This window comes from Cavia porcellus, unplaced genomic scaffold (assembly GCF_034190915.1).
Source record: "Cavia porcellus strain 051 isolate PalLab524CR breed Dunkin Hartley unplaced genomic scaffold, mCavPor4.1 scaffold_19, whole genome shotgun sequence".
NCBI lineage: Eukaryota > Metazoa > Chordata > Mammalia > Rodentia > Caviidae > Cavia > Cavia porcellus.
In genome coordinates, this window is record NW_026947502.1 from 31,188,698 (window position 1) to 31,212,188 (window position 23,491).

The following is a 23,491-nucleotide window of genomic DNA, read 5'->3' on the forward strand; positions in this document are numbered from 1 at the left end:
GATGTCTTTGGGGGTAATCAGGTCATGAGTAGAGATCACTTATGGTGGAATTCATACCTCTGGAAGAAGAGACAGCATGGTGCCAATTTTCTCTCTCTCTCTCTCTCTCTCTCTCTCTCTCTCTGCTTTCTGCAACATTAGGACATAGCAAAATGATGGCCACCTGCAAACCAAGAAAAGAAACTTTATGAGACATGGGACCTGCCAAAACCTGACCTTGGACATCCTAGCCTTCAGAAATTGTGAGAAATATGTGTTTATTGTTTAAGTTACTTAATCTATGTATTTTTCTTTTATAGTAACCTGAGTTGCTATATCAAGGTGGAATTTCTATGCGAGTGAGTACACCTGTACATGGGTGGTTGGCATAGTTGTACCTGATCATTCCCCCTCTTAGATAGTTGAACAAGTGCATACCTGATTACACATACTGGTGGGGGTGTCAGCACACACACCAGTGTATGGTATTCCTGTCACATGTGTCCATCAAAGAGATACGCATGCACAGGACTGAGTGTCCAGCTGCTGCTGGGGAAGAGCTCTTGTGTTTGTGACACGCACACCGGAGTCCACCTGTCTGCACGTCTGGGCACATGCACAGATGAAAGCCTGTAGGTGTCTGAAATTAGGGGTAGTAAATCTGTACATGCACAACTGCCTGGGGTGGGGATGCTGAGCACATGCATACCTGGCACACAGTAGGGATGAGATAAGTGTGTGCTGAGTGAAGTACATGTGCGGATATGCAGGACTAGTACACACAAGTGCGTGTCCATGGGAACCTCTGCCAGAGTGCCAGAAACAAAGGCACCTCGTTGTGTCACAGTGCACATCTGTGTGCTCAGACCTGACCTTGGAGCTCCCTAGCAAAGCCAGACCAGGACAGGCTCTTCACTGGGCATGGGGAGGCCTCTGCTGTGTGTTGGTACCTCTTTGGGGTGCTGCCAAGGGTGCGTTGGTGGAGTGTGTATGTGTGTGTGTGTGTGTGTAGGAAGAGGCATTCGCTCTCTTAGACCTTGCTTCTTTCTGTGGTTTGGTTTCTATAGAGACACTTCCTGTGGCAGAGAAAAGAGGTAGTGAGCTGGTGTTTCAGGATGTGAGGGCCCGCAGGAGAAGACGGGTTCTCTCTGCCGCCTGCCTGCACTGTGCACGCTCTAGCCGCTCTAGCCGGCGCTACCCACGGTCCCCATGGTGGGCTGTCCCCGCGTCGGGGACCCGTGATCAGCAGCGGCATGCCAGGGAAACCCAAGCACCTGGGTGTCCCCAACGGGCGCATGGTGAGTGTGGGCTCTGGGCCAGGGCTATGAGGAAGGGTGGGCACACCCAGGGTGGAGCCCAGAAAACACACCCGGCAGGACCAAGCAAGAGCTCTCAGCTGTCGGTGGGTGGGAGAAGTTGGGCAAAGACAGCTGCAGGCAGTGGAATCTGGTGCCCTCATTCCCAAACCTTGCTAGACAGCCTCATTAGGAGCCTGGTGGAACCCAAGGGGATGAGACGAGAGCAAAGTGGGCACAGGCTTCTGGTCCAGCATGTAAGTTAGATCCACGGCTCCTTTACCTACTACTGGTCTCATCTTGAGCTGCCTGCATCCCAGGGCAGCAGGGAGACCTGCTATGCCCCTGGCCCCTGTCCATCTCCATTACGTCCCTAGCTGCCCATCACATTCAGCTTCTGTCCTCCCCTCCTCACCTTACATCCGGGTGCCCAAGGTCAGCTTAAAAAGCAGCTCTAACTCTAGCTTGACCTGCTCGGAGGGTTCCTGCTAGAACTAGTGTTCTTTGGGCAGTACAGGATGGGTCAGCAAAGTCAGGCTAGCTTGAACAGCTCCTATGTGTTCCCTTTCTCAGCTTCCAGGAAGAGCAGAGGTACAGACACTAAGCTGCTTCCACTTCACCCCTTACAACCTCTCCTTGGCTGCTTGACTTCTGATCCAAGCTGTCATTAGAGGGTCTGGTTCATCTCATTCATTTAGCAGACAGGGCAGGGTTCTGGCTCACTTGGCAAAGCCCCTGTGAGCAACCCCAGAAGGACAGAATAATATTTCACCCTTCCCCTGCACCAGGTCCCAGCCTAGCACCATGAGACAAGCCAAAGGATCCAGTCCCAACTCTGCTGTCCCTTACTGGAATGGGTCCTCCTCTGTAAACTGTGGAGAGTGGAATGGATCACTTACTGAGATGACTAAATGGGATGATAAATAAGAGGTCCTTGACTCCTTGTGAGGGCTGCACAAATGCCAGCCCAAAATTTCCCTACACTTTTAGCCCATCTCCAACATCTCCTGCTCCAACAAGAAGCTGAGCCACCTCATCCCCACTCCTACCTCCAATTCCCAAGACCTAGCACTGTCTCTCCTTCTAGTACCCTTTTATCACCCAGCTCCAGGCTATCTGGGTGGGAGAGAGGCAAATCCTTCAAAGCTACCTCAGCCCCTCCATCTCACTGTCTGTATCACCAAACTAACTTTGAACTTTCAGGAAGAACTCAAGTGCTTTTCTTTCTGCCCCAGAGGCATGATACTTGACTTGCCCTCCCCCAGGTATCCAGGCCACAAATCCAGGGAGGAGTACCCCATGTCCATGGGAGGGCAGCTGGACTGATGCTTCTGAACAGTGCCTAGAGCTTCAGGGCAGCTGAAGGGGCTGGGAGAGAGACCCAGCCTGTGTTTCTCCTGCATCGGCCCACGGCATCCCTATCCAAAAGTCATTCCAAGTAGGGAGGCCACCTCAACTCTGCCCAGTCCTTTTTAGCCCACTGAGATGTCCCAGCTCCTCTTGTTAACTCTCTGTGCCACCTCCTGCTGGCCACTGGGCAGCTTTCTAAGGGTATGCTTGGCTAGGACAGGGAAGGGTGAACAGGCATTGATGACTTTGACAGGGACATGGATAGAGAGACACCTGTGGGCCAGGTGTCTGGTTTCTCCCAGGAATGATCTCTAAGGGGAAGCCAGCTGTGGAGCAGGATCAGCCCTTGTGTCCCCCATCACCACTGCCTGGCTCTGGTCCTCCCCTTCCTCCCACTGCCCTCACCCCTCATCCTCCTTCATTCCCTGTGAGGCAGCTTCAGTTGTCAGCCTTGTCTTTCTGCCACTCGGCTTGTCAAGCAGTTGCAATGAAATCTGTCACTCAGAGACCGCTCCCAGCCTTCCCAGAGATGTCTTCTTATGGCTCCAACTGCCTCTTCGTTTGTGCATTCACTCATTCATTCAACAACCCCTTCGTCTGGGGTCTGTGCTGTATCTATTCCAGACACTAAAGATCCAGCCCCATTGGCCCAGCCCCTCCTACTCCAGCAGCTCCGAGCGGGGAAACATGGCCAAAAATACTAAAATGAAATGCAGCTTTGGGGAAAAGCTGCAGGTCAGGAACAGAGAAAGCCTGAGGTAGACCTGGCATGGAGACCTAACTTTACTAACTACATCCACAAAGATGGTCCTTACAAAGTATGTAGGTGAGAGGGTGGAACGGCCTGGGAAGAGATCTGCAGAGGGAAAATGGGTGCAGGGGGACATGCCCCATAGGGAGGCTTCTAGAGGGTGCTTGTTACATTCTGTCATTGTCATGGACCCGCTTAGTATTTCCCTCCTGGCAAGGAAAATTGGGGGAAGCCACGTATCTCCCTGGTTGTTGGCTCAGGACCATGTGCTCCATTGCAAGGTGTCCCCAGCACTCTGGGTGGCCGAGATGGAGGATATCAAGTTCAAACCCAAGCTAGGCAGCTTGGCAAGACCCTGTCTCGAGATGAAAATTTAAAAATGACTGAGGAGCTGAGGATGTAGCTCAATGGGAAGGCCTTGGGTTCAGTCTCTGGAGGGAGGGAGGGAATGAGAAGAGAGAGAGGACAGGGAGCAGCCCCAAGGCTGGCTCAGACTAAAAGGAAGCCAGGCTGTCTGTGAACATCCTCAAAGAGAATCTGGGACCTCTGTCTCACTGAGGATGAAACCAGGCAGTGGCACAGGTTCCCAGGACAGAAGATGTTGCATAAATTACTGCCCACCCTGGAGGTTTGACCTCTCTATGAGTCACAGTTCAAGAGGAGACCTGGGGTGCTGCATCGCCTTGCAAGGTCCCTGGTTCTCCAAGCTCCCCTGTCCACAAAGGGAAGCAGGGTGGAGCAGGGGGAACAAGGCCTCAGGAGCCAGCTCTTCCATTTCCCAGCTGTGTGGCTTCTTTGGGCCTCAGTTTCCTCACCTGCTGCAGAGGATAAAGATGGAGTGACAATGTGGATGTGGTGCACCAGAGAGTACCTGTCCCATGGGAAATTCAGGACTTGTGGGGACTTATGATCTCCTCAGTATCTTTAGGTGCCAGTGACTCCCTCAGGGCTCACTTCCCAAGGACAAAGCATGGCTAGCTGAAGCCTGGCCTCGGGACAGGAGAGCCATGGCTACCACATCCTTCCTCACTCTTCTTCCCCTTTTCTTCCATTCACTCACCACTTCTCCTCAAGCAGATAAGGGAGAGGGGACAAGGCCAGCCCTGCTCAACACGACTTCCCTGAGCCCTGTGCAAGTCAGAGCCGCCAGGCAGCAAGCATCTGCAGCCACCTGCATGCATCTTCTGTTTACTGGGGTCGACAACATGTCGCCTGGGGCAGTGTAGAGGTGGGCTGCTGATCCGGCCAAGCATGCCTGGTGCTTTCACAGGGCGCGGTGTGGAGGTGGGTCCTCATTCAACCGTGCTCCACAGCAGCCCCAGGATATTGGCAATGCAGGGCCCCGTGTTACTCGGGAGGAAACTGAGGCTCAGGAAAGAGAAAGTATTTGCTCCTGAATGGCAGAACAGGAACTGGTGCATTCCTACTCCTCCCAGCTCGAGATCTCTGTCCCTACAGATAACTCAGTCTCAACTATGTGATTAGCAGTTAGTGAGGTGACAGGAGCGAGGAACTTTGTGTGGTATGAAGGATGAAGGATTTGGGCCTCCAGATGGTGAAGGAGGTATTGGGCCAGGCCCCTGGGGGCCCTTAGGAGCACTGGTTAAAAGAACAAAATGGGTGCTTATGGAGCAGAGAGTTCATGTGCACTCCTGTCCCACAACCAGGCCTGTCCTCCAGGAGCTGCTAGCTGGCCAGGGAGAGACCCAGACCTGGGTGGGCACAGGCACGGCTGGAAGGAAGAATGAGAGGATGACTGATGTCAGTGGGCAGGATCTTGGAGCACTCTGGGGAGATGGCGCAAAAGTGGTAGATTCTCAGGCAGAGGAAACAACAAATCAGGAAGCAGGACTGTGTCGGGATGTGGAGAGAGAGAAAAGTTGATAAAGTAGAGAGTGGAGATGAGGGAGAGGGAAATGGGTAAAGCTGGAGGGGCCAGTTAGCTGTAACCTGTCAATAGCCTGGTGTATTCATGGGAACTGGGAATGGGCAGCAAATAGGACAGGTAGGATGGCGGTAGGCCCTGGGGAGGACCTGGGGGCCATCTCCACTTAGGGACACTTAGGGACATTCAATTCAACATGGTGTAGAAATAAAACCTTCGGGAGCCAAACAGAATTGGAGTGTGGGCTAGCTTATGTCCCAGCACCTTTCACCAGGAGACAAAGGAGGGGTTGATTTAGGTAGGGGTGAAGGACAGGAGGAAGGTTCCTGCAGGGTACCTGGGGAGTGCACAGCCAGGAAGCCACCGCTGAGGGGGAGGGTGATGACTCCCAGAGAAATGGTGAGGGGAGGGTGGGGAGTGGCGGCAGTGACAGCATCTCCAAGCTGGGAACACAGCTGCAGAACGGCCCGGGGGAGGAAGAACATCGGAGGCGCAGGCAGGTGCAGGATGGTGAGACAGCGCAGGAGAGAGCGGGCCGGAGGGGGATCTGCGGCCTGATTGCTAAGGGCTTCCACTTGTCCCTTTAAAGCTGCCTCCTCTGCCTTCTGTCCCCAAGTCAGCCTTTCTCTACAGTGGTGGGGCACTGACGTTGGTTGTGGGAATGACTAATGACATGGGTCCCCTGGGGGAGTGTAGAGGTAGGGCAAGAGCGGGTGGGGATGCGGGAGAGTGCGCAGGGCGTGGGGTACCCCGGGAAGGAGCTGCCCCACTTTCAGCACACTGTGCAAACTTTCTCTCCTGCTCAACAACTGCTTACCTCATGCTCCAGATGGGAGAGGAGGCTCAGGAAGGAACTAGAAAAAGGCAGGGCGAGCATTTGAATCTGGGTCTTGAGACCTACAACACCTGTGTTTCTTCTTCTATGGCAGTGGTGGCAAACTCAAATAGCCAGGAGGGTTAGGCATCAATATTGATACAGTACAATTGTAATGTTCCTGAACATTTAATTCCTACTTTCCAAATAGTGTTTAGAGTTCTTTATGTCTCTTTAGTTATTTAACGAAAGCAATTCTTTTAAGTCAGGGCCATTATTTACTGAATATTTAGAGAGATAGAAACTCAGACACAAAGGGGTTAAGTATCTTTTCCAAGGTTACACAGTACAAATTTGAACTCAGGTAGACTGGGGCAGCTCCTACCTCATACTGACTCCAAAAGTAGCACAAAGGCCTCAAATTGGTCCCAGAGCCCTCTGAGGGGAGAATAAATCCCTTCTAAGGAAGACAGTGGCTGCTCAGTACCAGCCAAGGATATGTGCTAGAACAAGCTCAGGGTGCCTGGACCATCACAGCCTCCAGGGAGATGTGGAAAACCAGTTTTATGTAAAATCTCTTGATTTTTAAATGAGACAAGCCACTTTTATCTTTAAAAAATTCGGGGTACCAAAATAATAATAAGATCCTACGTATCTGCAGGTTCAGTCTGGCTTACAGGCGGCTGCTCTGTGACCTGGGGTTCCTAGGCTGGGAGCTGGCAGCACAGAAGCAGGGCAGAGGAGAGGCTTTCTGGGGCAAATATTCCCAGACCTGTTTCCAGTGGGGATAGAAAGAAGGGACAAGTGATAAAAGTTCCTGTGACGGAGCCTAGTGAGAAATGTAGGAGGTGAGAGGGAGGAGGGAATTGGGGATGACTCAAGCTGTGGTGCTAGGAGCCCAGGTGATGGATGAAAGATAGGGTGCAGGGGAGCTAACTCAGTACTCTGGGTCTCTGGGGCTTCAGGAGCAGAAGGGACTTCCATTTCAGATTCCCAGAGTTTGAACGACTTGTGGAGCATTTGGGGGGAAATGTTAGCAGGAAGTGGACTACCTGGAGTTGGAGATGAGATCTAGGGGGAAGGTATGATGAAGAGCTCAGTACAGGACCACGGAGGAAAAGAAGCCAGCCTGCATGAGAAGGAGATGATGGGGGAGATGGGGGAGCTGCTAGGAAGGGAACCAAGAGAAACCACTGCAAGACTCATTTCAAGAGGAGAGTTTTTCTGTTTCACTAATGGTTGGGATTCCCAGAGAAGTCTGAGTTAGTGCATGCTGTGGGGGAGGATGGCAGTGGCTTGAACGGCAATGCTACTTACAGTGTGCTTCCTGGGCCCGCAACATCAGCATCCTCTGGAGCCTGTTAGAATAAAGAACCTTGGGCTCCATCCTGGACCTGCTGACCCTGACTTCTGGAGATGGGTTCTCTTGGGTCACTCTATGACAACATTTGAGAGCTACTGCTCTATACTATAAAAATAACATTCTGGGTGAGCATGATGGCTGAAGCAGAAGAATCAAGTTCGAAACCTTATGTCAAAAGGGGGGGGGGTCCTAGGAATTTAGCTGAGTGCTGGGTTCGATCCCTTGTGGTAGGGTGGAGGAGAGCATTCTGTGCCCTGTCCAAGGTGATGTGGAAGAACCTACATCCCAAGAGGAAATCCTTGCAATCAGGAGATCATTGTAAGGAAATCACCTTTCTTTCCTTCAAGGCAACAGCAAGCATGATGGAGACTTACCACAAGCTGGCCATTGTTCTACATGCTATAAATATATCACACTGATTGGAGGCACACAACAGCACTAGGCAGGAAGTTACTATTCCTACTGCCATCTCTTATTTACAGATGGAAACCATTAAGCAAATCAATTTGCCCAAAGTCACGCAGCTAATAAGTGACAGAAACAGGATTAAAATCTGCTGTGTATACTTGGGCTCATTCATCTAGCAGAGGCTGGGGGTGGCAGGAACCAGGGGCCACCAGAAGGTACCTGGCATAAGTCCCAGCATAGTCACTGACACATGATAGAAGAGGGTGGCCAACACCCTGACCAAACAGTGTCTGGCTAGGGACACCCAGCATGCCTCTTCAGGTGGGACGGTACATGGTGCCAGCTCTTTTCTGCAGAACTGGTCCCAGAACCGTCCCCTGAAATTACTCATGGAGTTCTGCTCTGACTTTCTACCTCGGGTCTCTTGTAGGTTCTGGCTGTTTCAGATGGAGGTAAGTGATAGAGTGTGTGGAGAAGGGCTTGCTGGAGGAGAGGGAAGAGGGAGAGGGCAGTGTGTGGAGTCTGTACCTGCAGTGTGGGTGTATACTAGAGGCACAGTTGGGCAGGGGCTGCGGATAGAAACACTGCTCACCTCCAATTGTCCATCCCCTTGCAGAGCTGAGCAGCACAGCGGGATCCCAGGCCCAGGGTGAGGGCCGAGGCAGCTCCCTCAGCATCCACAGTCTCCCCAGTGGCCCCAGCAGCCCCTTCACCACGGAGGAGCAGCCTGTGGCCAGCTGGGCCTTGTCCTTTGAGCGGCTGTTGCAAGATCCACTGGGCCTGGCTTACTTCACTGTGAGCCCCGGGGTGGGGTGGAGGTGGGGAGGGCTGGCGGCAGATGTCACTGCCTGGGGAGCAGGCGGGAATGTGTGTGGGCGAGGGCAAGGATGGAGCTTCAGACTGGACGAATGGGGATCCTGTTTCTCTGTGCCCTCATCTAGACTTTGTCTGGCACTCACCCGGTTCTCCGTCTGGGAACTCCTTTTCCTTTTCCGGTCCTCATTTCTGCTTCTCATCTCTCCCAGATCTGCTGCCATCTGTCTGTCTGGCCCTCTCTGTCTGGCTGGTCTCTCGGCCCTGTGTGGGTCCCAACTTCGTGGTTGACTACCTTCCCCTCCCTGCCCCCAGGAGTTCCTCAAGAAGGAGTTCAGCGCGGAGAATGTGACTTTCTGGATGGCCTGTGAGCGCTTTCAGCAGATCCCAGCCAGCAACACAGAGCAGGTGGGGAAAAGCGGGGTGGGGCAGAGGCACGGGCCGGGGGCCGGACTGTGTCCCCCGACCTCTTCCTGGCCCCCTCCCGCAGCTAGCTCAGGAGGCCCGCAACATCTACGAGGAGTTCCTGTCCAGCCAGGCGCTGAGCCCCGTGAACATCGACAGACAGGCCTGGCTGGGCGAGGAGGTGCTGGCCCAGCCCCGGCCGGACATGTTTCGGGCACAGCAGCTTCAGGTGAGCGGCGCCAAGGAGCGCAGCCTTTGCCAGAGGGTGACTTGCAAAGAGAGCGCAGGGGAGCAGAGGTGGAGTCGGATCCTGGGGCGGAGCCTCGGCGGCCAGAGCCTGGAAGGGGAAACTTGGGCTCCGGGGCTCCGGGCGGCCAAGGATGGGGCGGAGCTCCGACCCGCAGCCCAGCGTTAGCCCAGCCGGGGAGGGGCGGCGTAGAGGCTCGGTCTCCTGCCCCGGGCGCGCGGCGGAGCGGGCTGGACGCCTTCCCCATTTGCCCTGCAGATCTTCAACCTGATGAAGTTCGACAGCTACGCGCGCTTCGTCAAATCGCCGCTATACCGAGAGTGCCTCCTGGCCGAGGCCGAGGGCCGCCCCTTGAGGGAACCTGGCTCCTCGAGCCTTGGCAGCCCAGACACCACGAGGAAGGTGCGGACGAGGGCCGGTGGGGTGCGGGCGTCCAGAGGTCGGTCTGCAGGAGAGCAGCTGCGGTGTCAGCCCGTGATGGGCCAGCCCGGCATCAGCACCTTCTCTGTACCCGCAGAAGCCAAAGCTGAAGCCTGGGAAGTCGCTACCCCTGGGCGTAGAGGAATTGGGGCACCTGCCACTTCCTGAGGGTCCCGGCGGCCGCCCACTCCGCAAATCCTTCCGCAGAGGTGAGGGCAGGAACAGGCTATAGAAATGCGTTGAGAATACCTTTCCTGCTACTTGACTCATCCCGTCCATAAGCCTGAAATAAAAGAAAGAAGTGCCTGTCCCAGGGGCCACCTCATTCCCCTGGGGGTTCCGTTCCCAGGTTAGACCCTAGAAGTTTCGGAATCTCCTAAGTTAGCAACATTTCCAGGGACCCACATCACATTGCCCCCGCAGGAGGGCTTGGAACAAGGTCCACCAGAAGCCCGAGAGGCCTCTGCAGAGGGATGGGTGAGCAGTAGAGGGGCTGTTCCTGCTCATTGCTCCCCCTCCTCTAGAGCTGGATGGCAAGGCCACAAACTTGGCCTTGCGCAGAGAATCTCAGGGCTCCCTCAATTCCTCGGCCAGTTTGGACCTCGGCTTCCTTGCTTTCATCAGCAACAAATCTGAGGTGAGCCAACTGCCCCGCGAAACAGGGTACATTGTGGATTAGGACCGCTCTTCGCCCTTTCACATGGTGCCCACCATTCTCAGCAGATGTCCTCACTACCATTCCCAGCTTGCTCTATGGCGCCGAACCCTCATCCTCCTTTTCTTCCTGTCCTCCTGCATGTCATGGTCACACATCCTCATCTAACACATATGTGTGCATGTACAGATCTCAGGTATACAAACAAGTGTGTGGGTGTCAGTGGGAGAACCTGTGCACACACTTGGTTGTGTATACCTATGTTCCCATAGGACACATACTTGCCTGCTTGCAGTGTGTCCTTGGATGTGTGTGCCGCAGTGAGCTTACCTGTCTCTGTGTACCTGTCTGTGTGCCGTGGCGCATATACCCACACCCTGCCTCTGCTCCTGCCAGAGTCAGAGCCACCGAAAGAGCCTTGGGAGCACAGAGGGTGAGACCGAGAGCCGGCCAGGGAAGTACTGCTGTGTGTACCTGCCTGACGGTACAGCTTCCCTGGCACTGGCTCGACCTGGTCTCACCATCCGTGACATGCTGGCAGGCATCTGTGAGAAACGAGGCCTCTCTCTACCTGACATCAAAGTCTACCTGGTGGGCAACGAGCAGGTATGAACTTGACCTGGCTGTGACTCTGACCTTGATCCTGACCCAACTCCATCCTGTGCCAGTCCTATCAACGTGGCCCTTTTCTCCATCCTCACCCCCTTTCTCATTCCACCCCGCCCCACAACCACATGCCAGCCCTATGCCCAATTCTAAATCAACTCCAGGACCAACTCCAGCACCACCTCCTCACTCAAACTTGCACATCCACCCGTATTCCACAAAAATCCCTCCCTTTTATGCCGATCCTAACTTCCAGCCTCATCAGTTTCCTATTTTGCCGAGGAGGAAAGCCTAGCAAAAGTTACTGGTAGATCTGAGATTTTCTTCCCTGTTCCCTAGTTCAGACTGTCATCCCTTTAAAAAGTCTATATATGCAAAGGAGCCCTCACCTTCTCTGCCACTAGGGTCATCCAGCTATACCTAACCCCTGAACACCTTTCCTCTAAGCACAAAGTAGAATTAAGCTTTAAAGAGGGTTTTGGAGAAAATCTCTTTAAATTGAACCATCCAGTCAAGGAATCTAAAGGAACACTACTGCATTCCCTGCAGACCATCAGGGTTTCATTCACCTAGCAGTCAAATCCTAAGGCCCTGCTGAGGTGGTGAGCAGAGGCACTCGGACCCAGGCTGTGCTCTGCAGGCCCGCAGTCTGGGGTGAGCAGGCAAGAGGTGCTCAGGGAGGAGGGATCAAGCCCCAGCGGAAACCTCTTGCGGGGAAAGCCATCGTGTCTGGCTGGTGTCTGGAAGGCTTCATGGAAGAAGTAAGAATTGATGAGAAGAGGGAGGAATCTGCCTGGCAGAGCTGTGGCAGAAGACATTCCCTGCAGAGGGAACAGCTTAAGCTGGAGGTGGGGACTGGAGATGGGGACTTGCAGAACCTGTTCAGGAACCCCGTGAGGGAATGTGAGGGTAGTGGAGGGGGGAGGCACTGTGCCCAGTCTCCCAAGCCACCAGAGCAGCTGCCAGCAGCCCAGATGGGCATTCGTACCTGCTAAATATAACTTCACCACCCACACTCCACCTGTCTCTGCCACACAGCACAGGCTTATGTCTGGGAGAGGCTCCTCCCCCAGGGCTGGCACGGACAGCAAGGCCTGGGGGGGTGTCATTGCTGCAGTTAGTGTTTATGTACCTAGTGTGCGCCAGGCACTGTGCCAGTGCCTTACATCCTTCTGGCTACAAGGCAGTCTTGGGGGTGGGTGCCTTTTCTGCAGTGAAAAGACAAGGAGTATCCTTAGCAAGGAAGGGACGGAGAGATGAACAAGTGTCAAAAAAGGAACAAGGCCTGGGAGACTGACCACAGAAGTGCGGTGAGGAAGGAAACATAGCTAGCTGGTCTGGCTGGATTTGCAGACTTCCTCCAGCTTTCTTTTTTTTTTTTTTTTTTTTGTCTTTTTCATTTTTATCGGCCGCCTGCTTGCAAGGCAGGTGCTTATGCCACTGTGCTAAATCCCCAGCCCCCTCCTCCAGCTTTCTTGCCACTTTTTTGTGTGTGTGTGTGAGACAGGGTCTTACTATGTAGCTCAGGCTGGTCTGGAACTCACAACAATCCTGCACAGCCTCCCAAGCAATGAGATTACAGGCGTGCACCACCACACCCAGATCCTTGCTATTCTTATTAGCTTGGTTTATTAGCCTCTAACACCACCTGGTTCCCTGCTCCATCTGCCCCTGTACAGCCCTGCTACCCACTTTCCTCAGATTTTTAGGGAGCCCATTGAAGGCCACAGGAAGAAGCAAAAGTAGTGCCCAAAGACACCCAGGGATGGCTCAGGGTGGGGTTAGGGATTCTTAGACCCTGCCTGGCATCTGCAGAAACCCCTGGTCCTGGATCAGGATTGCACTGTGCTGGCAGACCAGGAAGTGCGGCTGGAGAACAGGATCACCTTCGAGTGAGTGTCACACCCCAAGGCTTTGACTGGTTCTGCATGGGGCCTCCCAGCTCCTCTCAGGCCCCACACCCTGAGCTCAAACCCCACCTCATGCCAGTTTCACCCCCTGGTCCCATCTCTGCCCACTCTGGAACTGTCTTGGGAGGGTTGCGGGAAAGGGAGGGCTGGCCCTCTGCCCTTCTGCAGCCTAGGGCTCCTGTGCAGGCTCGAGCTGGTGGCGTTGGAGCGTGTGGTGCGGATTTCCGCCAAGCCCACTAAGCGGCTGCATGAAGCTCTACAGCCCATCCTGGCAAAGCATGGCTTGAGCCTGGAACAGGTGGCTCTACACCGGGTAAGCCAAGGGTCAGCTGACCAGGGGCACCTGCTGGGTGGCAGAGAGCCAGTTACCTATTCCGAAAGCTGCTGCCCTCTCCCCATAGCCAGGTGAGACACAGTTGCTGGATCTAGAGAAGCTAGTGAGCTCGGTGGCTGCCCAGAGATTGGTCTTAGACACTCTTCCAGGTAAGGGACATTGACCTACCTAGAACTTGATGTCTGGGTATGGCTCTGGCCTAGGAGGATGGGGGTCCCGGGAAGAGGCAGACAGCAGCAGTGGTGCTCTCTGTCACAGGTGCAAAGATCTGTGAGGCCAGCAACATAACCCCCTGCTCCAACCAGGTAAGCACAAGCCCTGGGATGCCTTCATTCCCCTGCTAGTTTTTTTCCATCTCCCTGTTGTGACTGACCCACGTTCTTGCAGGGACACACGCCTAAGACCAAGGACAAGGCCACTCATCTTCCTCCACAGCCCCCTGCTTCTCTGTTGCAGGTACCTAGCAGTGCCACTGGGAAACGTCAGACTTGTGACATCGAAGGTACATTGTGGGAATGGTGGGGCCTGGGGACCATAGGGACTAGGGAAGTGGGGTGGAATCAGAAAGGTTTTAGCTAAAACAGTGGCCTGTGTGCCTTTGGGACTGTTAACGAGAAAGTCTGGGGCCATTAGAATTAGAGGACAAGAAGGGCTGTGATAAGGGCCCCAGAGGCCACAGGTGCTGGGGTCAGGGAGGCTGTGGCCATAGTGAGACAGCAGGACTGAGGTGGGCTAGCATAGGCGGTGCTAAAGGGGAGAGGGGTTGTGACTCTGTGGCTACCCTCAGGCCTGGTAGAGCTGCTGAACCGGGTGCAGAGCTGTGGGGCCCATGACCAGAGGGGCCTTCTTCGAAAAGAGGACCTGGTACTTCCAGAATTTCTGCAACTGCCTGCCCAGCAGCCAAGCTCCCCAGAGGCTCCACCACAGACCAACTCAGCTGCCCAGCCCAGTGGGGGCCCATTAGATTCCACTACCCATCCAGCCGTCTGACGCCTTAGTTTCAGTCCAGGCCGGCTGCATGGCACCTGGCGGGCCGAGCATGCTATGGGTCCGCTCTGCATGCCCTGTCTGTGCCATGAGTGTTCCTGGCCCTTTCCTGCCATGGGCAGGCCCGCGGGAAGAGCCAGGAAGGGGCGGAGAGGGAACTCAGGGGAGCTATGTCCTACAGCTGCCACCACCTGGTCTCTCCAGGCTCACCTGCCCATTTATGCAGCCAGGCTACCGGGAGGGGGTGGCCCTAGCTCCTTGTGCAGCTGTGCCCAGCACAGAGGGGTGGCGTTGGCAGTGCCAGCCTCCCCAGCCTGTGCCAAGTTTCAGCAAGTGGCAAAAGGAGGGGCCGGCCCCTTCTTAGGGAGTGGATAAGAGTGAAGCCTGGGTGTGCAGGTGGGTAGCCCCTCCCTACACCCACAGAGACTCTACTGTACATATTAATTTTGCAATTGGCTTGGGGCAGCTGAGCTTGCCCTGGGTGTATGATATTGTTATTATAATTATTATTATTATTCTGCCATGAGGTATGTTCCTTGTGTGTCACTGTGCTCTGCTCTGCTCCCCGCCCCCTACAACAAACCACATTGCCTGTCACCAAAGTCAGTGCCAGGAAGTTCTTGGGGACTTCAGGATGTACCTCTTGACTTCCTGTTTTCAGAATCTCTTTTCCTGACTGCATAGATCATGGGGGGCAGAGGAGTGCACAAGAGAGAGAGACAGACGTCCGTCTGTAGCTGTGCCCCAACCATCATCCAGCCATTCAGTCTCTGGATCAGGATCCACCATTCTGGCTGCTGTTCTCTGGTGCTATCAGGACCCCAGTGTGTCTTTATACATCTAACTGGAGGCTCCTTGGATGCATCAAAGGCCTATATGGCACATGCGTATGATCCTAGTACTTGGGAAGCTGAGGCAGGACGCTTGTGAGTTTAGGACCACCCTGGACTGTGTAGTGAGTTCAGGCCAGCCTGAACTACATAGCAAGATTCTGCCTCAAAAAACAAAACAAAACAGAAAAGGCCTACATAAGGGCACTAATTGTTTTGGAGGGCAGATTCTCACATAAACTTGCTTTGGCTGGGTGGTTTTTCCTGTCGCCAGACAGACAGGAAAGCCAGGACTCTATGTGGGGAGGGGAAGCAGGGAAGACCTTCCAGAAAGAGGGCCTTCAGCTGTGAGGAGAGAAGTCAAACTTGTCCCAACCCAGAGAAGTGCTGCCACAGAAGAAAGAAGGGGCCTCCAGAAAGCGCCCCCTGAGGAGGTGAGAGAGAACCCTGCCTGCCACAGACTGCTCAGGCTACACCTACTGACCCCTGTTCCAGGGCTCCCCTACTCTCTCTCTCTCCTCATCCAGCTTGATCTTCTTCCTTCTTGACATTGGTAGTGCAGATCAGTGAGGTTTGTTGGGCCACCTTCCTCCCTCTCCCAGCCTCTGCTTTCTGCCCCCTTAGCCCATTTTATCTGACAGGGTGCATGAACTGCTAGGTGGGCTGATGGCCCGTCAGATACTCCCTTCTCCTGGCCAGAGATGGGCTCCAGATGGTCCTTTGCCTTCCGTTGTTCTGGTCAGAATCCCAGTCCTGCTCGTGTTTTATTATCTCCTGGAGATTTGTACAAAGGATCTTCAGGAGGAGAACCTGCGTGGGAATGAAACCAGCACAGGAGAACAGGACTGAGAGGTGCCTAAAATGCCTAAAACCGACCACTTGTAGACTTTCCCCTTAGCCAATCAAATACACTGGGCGTGTGTATTTGTTTCTAAGACCTGCAGCCACAAAAGTCCTGCTTCATCGACAATCTCAGCAGTCTCAGATGGTCTCAGTGAAGCATGCAGGGACAAAAGGTCATCAGCAGTTCTGACAGGGGACTGCTTAGCACTAGGGTTGCTGTGTGAGACTCCGACCAGCCACAGAACTCCCTTCAGACTTCCTGGGACCTGGGACTTCTCACCTGTGGAAGGAAATACCCTTCCATCTGTTTCAAGATAGAGAGGTGGGGGCAACAAGTGAGAGATGGTCTATCTCCCTGATGTTGGCAGGCAGATTCTGTAGGCTGCACCCAGCCCTCACCCATCCCTGTATCTCTGTAGACTCAACAGTGATGCTTGTTACCCTTAGGGACCAAAGGGATTGCTCCGTGGGTACAAGGGGTCAAGGCTAAGTGAAGGTCCTTGGCTGGGTGTGGTGGCATACTCTTGTAATTCCAGCAGTTGGGAGGCTGAGGTAGGAGGATTGCTGTGAGTTCAAGGCCAGCCTGGGCCACATGGTAAGGACATGAAGAAGGAGGAGAAGGAGGAGGAGGAAGAGGAGGAGGAGAAGCAGGAGGAGGAGGAGCAGGAGCAGGAGCAGGAGAAGGAGAAGGAGAAGGAGAAGGAGAAGGAGAAGGAGAAGGAGAAGGAGAAGCAGAAGGAGTCAGTTCTTACAGAGGAGGAACTCACATGTACTGAGTTCCCCAAGATAGATGTGAGCCATCCTTTGTCTCATCTTCATTGTCACAGCAAACAAGCTGGTAGTATTAAAGCAAGTTTGCAGGACGGGAGTGACCAGCCCAGGACAATGCATGGTGCTTTACCAGCACTCAGGCTTCCTGGAGCAGGGACATATTCCCGAGAAGGTCTGCGCACCTGAAACCCTCTGGTGGGAAGCCAGGCCCCTCTGGTGGGAAGGGTACATTGATAGGGCCACTTTGTGTGGAGGGGGAGATATTCAGAAGCTTCTGCTAAAAGTTAAAAATTATATGTGACCTAGTGATCCCACTAGAGAATCACTCACTCCAGGGATGAGGAGGTTATCTGTTACCTGAAAACTGGCAGCCACCTGTGGACAGGATTTGGGACTAATAGAACATTCTGTGGCTCTTCAATACCACAGAGCACAAAAAGAACTGGGTACAGCAGATCCTAGTATGGAAAGTTCTCCAAGATGTGTTAGTGCTCAGCAAACCAAAACAGAGCAACACCTATGGCGTGATACCTGTTGTGATCTGTTTCTGTTGCTATAACTGAATATCACAGACTTGGTACTTTATAAAGAATAAAGGTTTATTTGACTTGAGGGTATAGCTCAGCATATTCATGGTTCTAAATTCAGTCTCCAGCATCAAAAACTAAATAAATGAAATAAAAAGAGAGGTTTATTTTGCTCACAGTTTTGGAGACTGAGAAATCTAAGAGCATAGTCCCAGAATTAAATAAGGGCCTTTAAAACATGCCAGAGAACATCACATGGTGAGATAGCAAGCTAGCCAGAGAGCTCATTTTATAATAAGACAGCTCCCAAAATAACACATCAACCCATTAATCCATGAGTGGAGTAATTCATTCAAAAGGGAGGATTCCAAAAGTCCCATCTCACAAAGGTATCATCTCTCAGCTTTACTACAGTGAGGACCAAGTACCCAACAGTGTATTTTTAGGGGACACATTCAAATCATAGTTATAACTTATAAACCACAAGCACACAGAAAAGAGGAAAAGTTCTAGAAGTATACACAGTATATCAAACTAACAAGAAAATGGGCAGGGGACTAGGATTGGGAATAGGGGTCAATGAAAACTTTTGCTTTGACCTTAGTTTTTTTTTTTAAGAATGCATTTAAAATAATTTTAATAATACAAAGATCTACTCAAGGATCCAACTTGGTAGAGTTCAATTCTTCCTTTGAGGACCGGAGCCCACCCCCACCTTGGGTCGTTTGGTTGACTGGGTACGTGTCTCTGCCTAATACCCTCCATCTTCCCCACTCCAACAAACCCCCTGAAGTAGCCTTGGGTCAAAGAAGACCCTGTTTCCTCCTCACAGCTGCTGTGTCCCAGAGCCCTCAAGGCTCTGGGTCCTATTAAGCCCAGCCCAGCCAGCCCCATCTAGCGGGCTCAAACTCACAACTGCCTCCTCCAAACTGAGACAGGGATGAGGGGCACCAGCTGGTTAACCTATGAGGCCATGCTTCACGACTACTAGTGGAGTTGGTTTCTAAGTGGACAGGAAAGATGGTGTAGAGCTGCCCCTCACATGCTCGATGGGAAGCTGGGAGGACTGTTGGCCCTCTCTACCCAGTACACAGTGCAAGTAAAAGAAGCGAACACATACTTATTTGTTAACTAATTTTCAGATACTTCATGGTAAACTGGATGTCAAGATGCATGCCTGTAATCCCAGCACTCAGGTGGCTGAGGCAGGAGGATCACCATGAGTTTAAGCCAGCCTGGGCTACACAGTGAGTTCAGGATGAGCCTGAAGTACATAGTGAGACCCTGTCTCAAAAACAAATACACAAACACCCTAATACCTCATTTTACAGAGAACCCAGGCTAGGAGAGCAGGTATGACTTCTCGAGGACACCCGTGAGACCCAAACTCACATGGCTCCAAGCCTTTGAGAGACCGTCTTGTTCTCCATCTCTTGTCTTCCCCTACCAGGCTGGCAAAGGGGTACGAGATGGGCACAGGTACACCGTGACCTCAGTTCTGGGCCAGAATGGGGACAGTTGTGGCACTGCCTGTTCACCTGGAGGCCCTGCTGCCAGTATGCTGACACAGCAGCTGGTCAGTGCTTGCTGGGGCAGCCAAGTGCACCCTGCAGGGGGCCTGTCCTGCTAGTCAGGTGACTCTGGCTTACGAGAGTTACTGGGTGCTGGAGGTCACTTTCACGGGGAAACAAAGACCCAGATGGGCAGGAATTCAAATAATTCCTACACTGAATCATATGCAGCCCACACAACTCCAGGGAGTGCCATTCCCATCCCAGGAAGAGCTGGGAACATAAATGTGCAGATGTGGCCTATGAAAACTGTAGGACTTAGGCAAGAAGGGCTCTGTGACTATTTTAGCACTTGTCTGCAGAGAATCAGATTGAGGGTAGAGCAGAGACACAAAGCAAAAGAAAAACTACCACAGAGCCAGCATCCTACCTGCAGAGCAGCCTAGGGTACTGGATGTCAGGATGATGTTCTGACTGGCAAAGATGTGTGGGCAGGAATGACCTCACTACCCAGAGAGCGACCAAGTTCTACTGCATTTCTGAGGGACTGAAGGAACCTAGAACCCAGATCAAAGTCTGGAGCATGGAATCCAAACCTGGAGCTTGGGTTCTGGAACTGGAGTCTGAAGTCCAGAACTCAGAACCTGAAGCCAAAAGCCTGAAGTCCAGAACCTGGAGCCAGGCATCTAGAATTGGAGATGAACCCTGAGCCTCATGCCACAAACCAGAACCCCAAATTTGACATCAATGCCAAAAACTAGATCTAAGAGACTAGAACTCTGAGACCAGAGCCCAGAACCCAGAGCTTGGAACTAAGAATTTAGAATTCAGGACCTGGAACTCCCAACTGTAAGTGGAATTAGAGTATGGATTCTAGAACCCAGAGCTAAGCTCCAGGCCTAGAACATAGAACCCAAGACCTGAAGTCTGAAGCCGGATCTCAGAGCCCGGAGCCCGGAACTGTCACTTTGGTAGCATGCTGTCCATGCTGACCATGCTGTCCACAGCCCTACTCTCCATGCAGGACCCTGAGGCCAGCATGAAAGACACAGGGCTGGAGCCACATGAGGGAGGCAGCCACAGGGAAGATGCAGTTTCCAAAAAAGCTGGAAGCAGCCTCAGCTCTTTTGGCCACAGACTTTGTCCTTATCAGTAAATGAATGATCAGTGCCTGGGGCCACAACAATTAATAATTAAACAGGGTGATTATCACTGAAATGGCAATAGGGCATCCTCAGGTCAGCCATCCCTGCCTTGGGATTAGGAGGGTCCTTGGGTTCACCATCTGCAAAATAGAACTTGTAGGACACAGTGTTTCGGGGCTCTCTCTGCTGTGGGCTTCCCTGGAGCTGGGCTTTCCTTTGCAATCCAAATTCTCCGAGGGAGGACAAAGTCAAGAGAGTCAGGGGAAGCAGTGCTCTGTTCCCCAGGTAGCCCTACTGCTCTATCTGCCAGCCCAGTGACAAGAACCCTGAACACTGATGTGCAAGGAATGTGTCCATATGCATGTATACATATGCAGTCCTGATGTCCTGAATACTGGAACGATGATCACTGCCATCTTCCCAGAGTGCAGCACTGTGCTGACCAATAGAGGAGTTGAATCTCCTTAAACTAGTACCAGGCTTGTGAGAAAAGGCATGAATTCTCAAACTGTACTGATGGGAAACCCTGTTGTGGGATTAAATGGATCATAAACCAGTTCTCCCTCCACCCCAAACAATTCAGACAAAAATAGTCTCAAATGTTAGTTTTCTTCCCTTCGTTGTACTCAGACTTCAGGTCCTGCAGAAAATTTACATGTGCAAACTGTATTTAAGGAGCAAATGGAAGTTAACCAAGAATTGCAAAATCAACTGGTTGTGCCAACAACCTGTTCTGTTCCTGGATCCACACGCTTGTTCTTAGGAACGATCTTTCTCTCCATTCTGCTGCTGTGTAGCAGTATTTCCACAGGCATTATGAAAGCCAATCTATGTCAGCCTTGGCATTCACGCTGGCCACGCTGTTACTACTGTATATCACCACCACCTAATTCCTCCTCAACCCATGGCAGTTGTCTCCTCCCCCTCAGATTACCTGACATCTCCGTAGCATTTAAGCCTGCTGATCAGAGCGTCTCTCTCAAAATTTGATCAAACCAGGCATCTAGGGTTGTATTTCTTTCTGGTCTTTCCCCTGACCCCTGGGTGCTTCTCTTGGTCTTCTTTGCTGGTTCCTCTGCCTTACCCTCCCTTAAAGGTAGGTGAACTTCTGGGCTTGGCCTCTGGACCGGTTCTCTTTGTTACGCATACGCTCCCTGAGTTTGACTTCACAGCCTGAGGCCATGGAGGTGGGCAGGAATCCAAATTGCATTGGTCCTTTCAGGTGTACCAGCATGCTGTCTTTATTCAAGCAGTTAACATGTTTTTAAAGACGGGAGTTGGCATGATTAACTTTGGATTTTGAAGGGATCGTTAGTTGCTTTCTTTGGAGAATGGATTGTGCAGCCAGGGCAGATACAGGCAGAGCACTTGGGAGGCACTGCAATTTCCCAGGAGAGATGACTCAGCTCCGTGTGGCTCGGTCCAGAAAGGTGGCCACAGAGATGTCGGGCAGTGAAAGGGTCAGATTGCTCCTGGAGAGATAAAATTAGAAAAATTGGAGGAAGTGTTGGAGGTGAGTGGGTGGCGGCAAATAAGCGTGCAGGATGCCTGCTTGTGTCTGGCTCCAACTGATAGACTACAGGCTGCCTGCAAAGATCGAGAACACAAAGAAGGCTCACTCAGGATAGGGTAAGGAGCACAGTGTGCTCAGACAGACAGAGCCAACCGGCTCCTGCCAGAGGGCCCTCTGACACAGCCTGTGCTGATGCATCTTCCACCCAGATGGCTTCTCCCCTTCTGTGCCTTTCCTCAGAGTGAGAGGATCCCAACCAGCAAGGTTCTGGGCTGACAGGAAGTCCAGAGAAGCCATGACCAGAGCACAAGTACACAGACAGAGTGAGTCATTATCAGGGGAACACACAGACTCTGTCACCAACCAAGGAGGAGACAGGCATCTGGAGATGGGTAGTCATAAAAGGAGCAGAGCGCCTGACACCTGAATCTTCAGGGCTAAAATGGAGCCATTTTTTATGCTGCTCCCAGAAGCTCTGACTGAAGATCTGGTCAACTCAAAGGTTTCATTACTAGCTCAGTGGCACAGTGCCTGTCTGGCAAGCATAAGGTTCTGAGTTTGATTCCCAGTATCCCCCCAAATAAATAAAGTTTCTTTACTGTCACTAGGGCTGAACCAGCCCCACATCCAGAAAAAATAATACTTTTGGAAATAGTGACCATATAAATTAATAGAATTTTGGAATCTTATGTCTTTGGATGTATTTAATCAATAACTTCTTCCCTACTAAACCTGTAACTTTATCACAACTGTAATGTAGACTTCAGAAATGACAAAATATGGCATGGTAGTAAATACCTATATTACCAGAATTTAGGAGATGGAGGCAAGAGGATCTCTGAGTTCGAGGCCAACCTGGCTTACCTAATGAGTTTAAGCCAACTTGTAACTAGTTAGACAATCTCTCAAATAAATAAATAACCATAACCTTGTTAAAAAGAGGACATAGCCCCAGTCATCCTGCCTGGGGTCTGACCTAAGTAGAGCGAGGATAAACAGGTCAGCTGGGTTGGGATTGCTAGTTGTGGTCAACAGACCACTGCTGTGTTCAGACTATAAATTAAGCATGGATTAGCGAGCCTTTATCAATTTAAAGAGGAAACTGCAAAAATGCCTATTTTTCTTGGTGCAAAAAGCCTGGAGCTGTCACTCTGAAGATGTTGACAGCACTCTGGGCAATCACCTGGTGAGCCACAGTTACAGACTTGAAATACAGTGCACCTAGTGGAGGCCGGGCCGTGCCCTTGGCTGAGGCACATCAGCATCCGAGAGGCTCTTCGAAAAGGCTTGAAGCAGGAAGGCAGCATCACCCTAAGTGATCATCCTGAGACGGGTCATTTATCTTGTTGAATTCTACAATGCTGATGAAGCGTTACTAATTAATTGCTACTTTATAAGTAAAGGGAGTAGAGTCCAGAGAGGTGAAGTGACTTGCCTCCATCCCAGATTGATTCAAGGACTGCTTGGATCTTTACTCAAACAAGAGAAGAATCTGGCTTTCGCAGTCTTGTTCTAGCATGGAATAGGAATTTAACCAACGTGCTTAGGAATGGATGGGCAGACGACGACTGGCCAGATGGTTGGATGCATGGATGCATGGAGCAGAAGGAAGATGGATTGATAATGCTGGTAGTTTACTAGACAGTCACCTAAGCTAGATTTTGACAGGGTACTGAGGATTAAACCCAGAGCCTTCACACTGAATTATGCCCTAGCCCTTAAAAATTTTTTTATTTTTAAATTTTTGAGATAGTCGGAGTAGCTATGTCACTCAATCTGGACTTGAACTGTCAATCTTCCTGTCTAAGCCTCCAAGAATTCTGGGATTACTTGGACCCTTGCTTAAGTCAGAGGAGAATCTGGATACCATCATGCCCAGTTCTAAAGTAGATCTCGAATGGAACTCATCACTGTTTAATCTGATCAGATCTTTAATCCCAACCCAAATCTCATTACTCTTTGAATCTGGGCCCTAACTCAGGCTCCACCATCCCATGAAAGGGAAGTGAGATTCTATACCCTGGCAGGATCATGGTTCAGGTTGACCATCTATATTGGGGACGGTAAATCCTGACCACAGACTCCCCCTGCAGAGATGAAGATTAGCAATTAACTGGGAAGAATCTTGG

General features: G+C 51.9%; 1 protein-coding gene across 5 annotated transcripts; it reads left to right on the forward strand.

Annotated features, from left to right (window-relative positions):
- The first annotated feature begins 1,047 nt into the window (after positions 1-1,047).
- On the forward strand, positions 1,048-14,745 carry Rgs14 (regulator of G protein signaling 14). Of its 5 annotated transcripts, none has more exons than XM_063230869.1 (15): positions 1,048-1,277; positions 8,276-8,297; positions 8,462-8,640; positions 8,974-9,066; positions 9,149-9,292; positions 9,569-9,712; positions 9,828-9,939; positions 10,255-10,367; positions 10,782-10,991; positions 12,807-12,883; positions 13,070-13,214; positions 13,303-13,384; positions 13,494-13,540; positions 13,692-13,737; positions 14,023-14,745. In XM_063230869.1, the coding sequence occupies exons 1-15, from the start codon at positions 1,233-1,235 to the stop codon at positions 14,223-14,225; spliced, it is 1,662 nt and encodes a 553-aa protein (XP_063086939.1). In that variant the 5' UTR covers positions 1,048-1,232; the 3' UTR covers positions 14,226-14,745. The 5 variants fall into 5 exon arrangements, with proteins under 5 accessions (XP_063086939.1, XP_063086938.1, XP_063086940.1 ...); XM_063230868.1 differs by having other exon boundaries at positions 1,049-1,277; positions 13,623-13,737; XM_005005181.4 differs by having other exon boundaries at positions 1,050-1,277; positions 13,088-13,214; positions 13,623-13,737.
- Positions 14,746-23,491: the final 8,746 nt, after the last annotated feature.